General features: G+C 52.0%; 1 protein-coding gene across 1 annotated transcript in view; it reads left to right on the forward strand.

Moving 5' to 3' along the window:
- AHNAK (AHNAK nucleoprotein) overlaps positions 1-4,144 on the forward strand; it is a 24,082-nt gene extending 19,938 nt beyond the window's left edge. The window contains 2 exon segments of the mRNA XM_049614949.1: positions 1-11; positions 13-4,144. The exon segment at positions 1-11 is cut by the window's left edge and continues 7,333 nt beyond it. Coding sequence (XP_049470906.1) covers positions 1-11; positions 13-3,258 — 3,257 coding nt within the window. The 3' untranslated portion in view covers positions 3,259-4,144.
- Positions 4,145-5,276: the final 1,132 nt, after the last annotated feature.

The following is a 5,276-nucleotide window of genomic DNA, read 5'->3' on the forward strand; positions in this document are numbered from 1 at the left end:
GACATTGACATATCTGGACCCAAGGTGGACATTGATGTTCCAGATGTCAGTATCGAAGGTCCAGACGCAAAACTGAAGGGCCCTAAGTTCAAGATGCCAGAGATAAATATCAAAGCTCCCAAAATCTCCATGCCTGATGTTGACTTGGATTTGAAAGGACCCAAAGTCAAAGGAGATTTTGATGTGTCTGTCCCTAAGATTGAAGGTACTTTCAAAGGCCCAGAAGTAGACCTTAAAGGTCCAGGTGTGGATATTGAAGGCCCTGATGTCAAGCTTAGCGGCCCAAATTTAAAGATGCCATCGCTGGATATATCTGCCCCTAAAGTAACTGTTCCTGATGTTGATTTGCATCTCAAGACACCCAAAATTGGGGTTTCTGGTCCCACGTTAGGTGGTGAACTGGACCTCAAAGGGCCCAAAGTTGATTTAGAAGCTCCAAGCTTGGATGTACACATGGAGAGCCCAGATATCAATGTTGAGGGGCCAGATATTAAAATTCCCAAATTTAAGAAACCCAAGTTTGGATTTGGGGCAAAAAGTCCCAAAGCTGACCTCAAGCCAGCTTCCTTGGATGTGGCTGTTCCCGAGGCAGAACTGAACGTCGAGACTCCTGACATCAGTGTTGGTGGCAAGGGCAAGAAAAGCAAGTTTAAAATGCCTAAGATTCACATGAGTGGTCCTAAAATGAAGGCCAAAAAACAGGGATTTGATTTGAATGCTCCTGGGGGTGAAGTTGACGCCAGTCTCAAGACTCCTGACGTAGATGTCAACGTTGTGGGGCCAGATGCCACACTGAAAGTTGATGTGAAATCCCCCAAAACCAAGAAACCTATGTTTGGAAAGATGTACTTTCCCGATGTAGAATTTGACATTAAATCACCTAAATTTAAAGCAGAGGCCCCCCTCCCTAGCCCCAAACTAGAGGGTGAAATCCAGGCACCTGATCTGGATATTTCTTCAGGGATTAATGTGGAAGGTCCTGACCTCAAGCTGAAGGCTCCGAAGTTGAAGGTGCCAGGTATGGATGTTTCCGGCCCCAAAATAGAGGGCGACTTCAAAGGCCCCAGGGTGCAGGCAAACTTGGATGCACCCGACATCAACATTGAAGGCCCAGATGCTAAAGTCAAAGCACCATCGTTCGGCATTTCTGCCCCTCAGGTCTCCACCCCCGAAGTGAACGTTAACTTGAAAGGACCAAAGTTAAAGGGTGATGTCTCCAGTGCGGGACTGGAAGGACCAGACATAGATCTGCAAGGTCCAGAATCGAAAATCAAGTTCCCCAAGTTTTCAATGCCCAAGATCGGCGTCCCTGGTATGAAAATGGAAGGCGGAGGAGCGGAGGTCCACGCCCAGCTGCCTTCTCTTGAAGGAGGCTTGAGTGCACCGGATGTTAATCTTGAAGGAACTGATGTGTCTCTGAAGGGGCCAAGGGTAGACTTGCCTTCAGTGAACCTCTCTATGCCCAAAGTCTCTGGACCTGACCTTGACCTGAATTTGAAAGGACCAAGTTTGAAGGGAGACCTGGATGCCTCTGTTCCCAGCGTGAAGGTGCATGCCCCGGGGCTTGACCTCAGAGGTGTCGGTGGAAAGGTGAGGATGGAAGGAGATGGTGTGAAAATGCCGGGGATTGATGCCACAGCGCTAAACCTTGGCCTTGGCGCGCCAGACGCGACCCTGAAGGGACCAAGCCTGCAGGGAGACGTGGCTGTCTCTGGTGACATCAAATGCCCTAAGGTATCAGTAGGTGCCCCTGATCTCAGCTTGGAGGCACCTGAAAGTGGCATTAAACTTCCCAAAATGAAGCTGCCCCAGTTTGGCATCTCCACACCAGGGTCCGACTTGGACGTCAGTGTCAAGGGGCCACAAGTGACCGGAGAACTAAAGGGGCCAGGTGCGGATGTGAACCTCGGAGGCCTGAACCTGAAAGGGCCTCAGATCTCTGGCCCTCAAATCTCAGCACCAGACATGGCCTTGAACTTGGAAGGACCAAAAATAAAAGGGAGCCTCGGGGCCACTGGTGAGGTGAAAGGCCCCGCTGTTGGAGGAGGCCTTCCGGGCATCAGCGTGCAGGGCCTCGAAGGAAACCTCCAGATGCCTGGGGTTAAGGCCTCTGGATGTGATGTGGAGCTGTCAGGTGTGAATGTGAAACTGCCAACGGGGCACATTTCTGGTCCTGAAATCAAAGGCGATCTGAAAGGTTCGGGAATAGGTTTCCAGGGTGCTGTTCCTGACATTAGCGTGAAGGGGCCTTCATTTAATATGGCATCTCCTGAGGCAGATTTCGGTGTCAGCTTGAAGGTCCCGAAAATCAAAGGAGGTGTGGATGCATCAGGGGCTGTCAGCGCCCCGGCTGTCAGTCTGGGTGAAGGGCATGTGAGTGTCAAAGGTTCTGGGGGTGAGTGGAAAGGACCCCAGGCCTCCTCCGCTCTCAACGTGGATGTGCCTAAGCTTGCCGGGGGACTTCATTTCTCAGGACCAAAGGTAGAAGGACTCCAGGGTCCTGGGCTGAGTGCGTCTGGGTCTCCAGGCCACTTGGAAAGCAGATCTGGAAAAGTAACATTCCCCAAAATGAAGATCCCCAAATTCACCTTCTCTGGCCGGGAGCTGGTTGGCAGAGAAGTGGGGGTGGATATTAACTTCCCGAAAGTGGAGGCCACTGTCCAGGCTGGTGCCGGAGAGGGCGAGTGGGAAGAGTCCGATGTAAAACTTAAAAAGTCCAAAATCAAAATGCCCAAGTTCAATTTTTCCAAACCTAAAGGGAAAGGTGGTGTCACTGGCTCACCAGAAGCATCCATTTCAGGGTCCAAAGGCGACCTGAAGAGCTCCAAGGCCAGCCTCGGTTCTCTGGAAGGAGAAGCAGAGGCGGAAACATCGTCGCCCAAAGGCAAATTCTCTTTGTTTAAAAGCAAGAAGCCGCGCCACCGCTCAAATTCCTTCAGTGACGAAAGGGAGCTGTCTGCGCCTTCCACCCCGACGGGGACTTTGGAGTTTGAAGGTGGGGAAGTGTCACTGGAAGGCGGGAAAGTCAAAGGGAAACACGGAAAGCTGAAATTTGGTACCTTCGGTGGATTGGGGTCAAAGAGCAAAGGCCATTATGAGGTGACTGGGAGCGATGACGAGGCAGGCAAGTTACAGGGCAGTGGCGTGTCCCTGGCCTCTAAGAAGTCCCGACTGTCCTCTTCTTCTAGCAATGACAGCGGGACTAAGGTTGGCATCCAGCTTCCCGAGGTGGAGCTAGTGGTTTCCAAGAAGGAGTAGCAGGTCTCTGTGTGGGTGTACATATATGTATAAAAATACATCAGCCTTGGGTGTGTTTGTATATAAACTGCAAAGAGAAACACGCCGAAAGACAGCCTCAGCATAATGCAAAGTTCTGGCCTCTGCTAGTAGCAAGCGCTGAAAAGCCAACCGCCCTTAAGCTCACGGCCGGCGCTTTACAGATAGGTAAAGAGTTCCAAGTTCGTCCAGCCCATGTGCAGAGTCAACAGTATTTGCCTTAAGATTTCAGTTTTTTTTTTCTTTTTGCATTGAACGCTGAGAGCTCCTGTTTACTAAGCAAGCTTCTGTGTTTATTATCCTCATTTTTACTGAACATTGTTAGCGTTGGGGCAATGGAAACCCACTTTTTCATTGTAATGACTTTGGGGGCTTTTGTTAGTAAGGGTGGGGTGGGGTGGAAGGCAGTAGGGAGGGTCAGACCTCCATTTCTCCTAAGATTGGATCTATTCAAACAGCAAACACCCAGTGAGGGCCAAGAGGAGCCGGCGGGCAGGGCAGGGCAGGGCAGGGCATGTGGGTGTTTCTCGACCTCTGTAGCATCACTTCCCCCCCCCCCCCCCCCGCACTCTCCCCCCCCTCCCCCCATGGGTGGCGGTCCCAGCCAGTTTGGTGCTCATGGTGAGAGGGAATTACAATCTGTTTGCAGATTGGCCAACCCACCAGCTCCACGCGAGGGGCTTCCATTCTGTGTATCGTAGGAGAGATGTTTATCTTCATGACCGCCACATTCCTGAAACGAGTTCTGATTTCTTTTAATAAAAGTTATCGTGATTAAGAAAATGTCCCGCACTTTAATGGCAAATTAATGGAGAATGTAAGGAAATGGATGCTGTCGAAGGCAAATAAAGCTGTTTATTAACCCTGATGCCTTGTGCCTTTGCATTCTGTGTCGGGAGTATGAAGTCTGCACACCCAGCCCTGATAGTTCAGACTCAGTCCATCCAGCGGACTAGCTCGTCTCATCAGTGGCTAATGAGGGAAGTCTTCGTTGCCTGGTTCTCCGGGTGAGGCTGGCTGCGAGTAATCAAGAGAGGCTTGGCACGTTGGCCGCCCGGGCTCCAGGACCCACCCACCTGCTTTCCATCCTCAGATACGAATACACGATTTAGAAATGGTTCTGGATGGGTAAGAAGATGCCAATGGGAATGGAAAATAAGACCTACTGGAGTGGTGGAAAGGGCTCTCTCTGGCTCTGAGTTACAGGCCTGCCATCTCTTTATTTTTTATTTTTTTGTCTTTTTAAATGTATTGATTTTTGAGAGACGAGAGAGGGACAGAGCACGAGCAGGGGAGGGGGAGAGCGAGAGGGAGACACAGAATCCGAAACAGGCTGCCGGCTCCAAGCTGTCGGCCCAGAGCCCGACGCGGGGCTCGAACCCAGGAACCTCGAGATCATGACCTGAGTTGAAGTCGGATGCTCAACCGACTGAGCCGCCCAGGCACCCCCCAGAATAAATAAGACATTTAAAAGAAACGTGAGAAACCTCTCAGCCGCCCTCTGACGGCAGACCCAGGCTGGAGGCGGTGGCCTCGCAACAGGAGCCCTCCCTCCTGTGGTGACAGTTACCGTAGAAGGGGCAGCGTGGAGGAGGTGCTGGGGGCTGGAGGTACATGTCGGGGACCCATCTCAGCTGGCTTTGCTTTGCCCGCCCGCCAGCCCCTCTCATTTCCCACTCTCCCTCTCTTCTGCTGGACACCTTCATTGCCACTCACCCCTGCCCTCTCTCAGTCCCTGATGAGGATGCTTCACGGAGTCCCCAAAGTCCTGCACGGTCCTTCGGGAGGTCTTACACTCAGAAGGGGGGGAGGAGGTTGGTGGCATCAGGAGACCGGGGAGGGGCCGGGCTGGTCTCCCCAAGGTCCTTGCTCAGAGATGCACCGAGCGCCCCGCGGACCACAGCCTCACCTCGTACCTTGCTTTAGGCAGTGTGACAGTGGGTGGAAAGACTGGCCAAGGGGACATTTCAAAAATAGAATGACTTGGAAATGCACCACGT

This window comes from Panthera uncia, chromosome D1 (assembly GCF_023721935.1).
Source record: "Panthera uncia isolate 11264 chromosome D1, Puncia_PCG_1.0, whole genome shotgun sequence".
In the NCBI taxonomy this organism is placed as follows: Eukaryota; Metazoa; Chordata; class Mammalia; order Carnivora; family Felidae; genus Panthera; species Panthera uncia.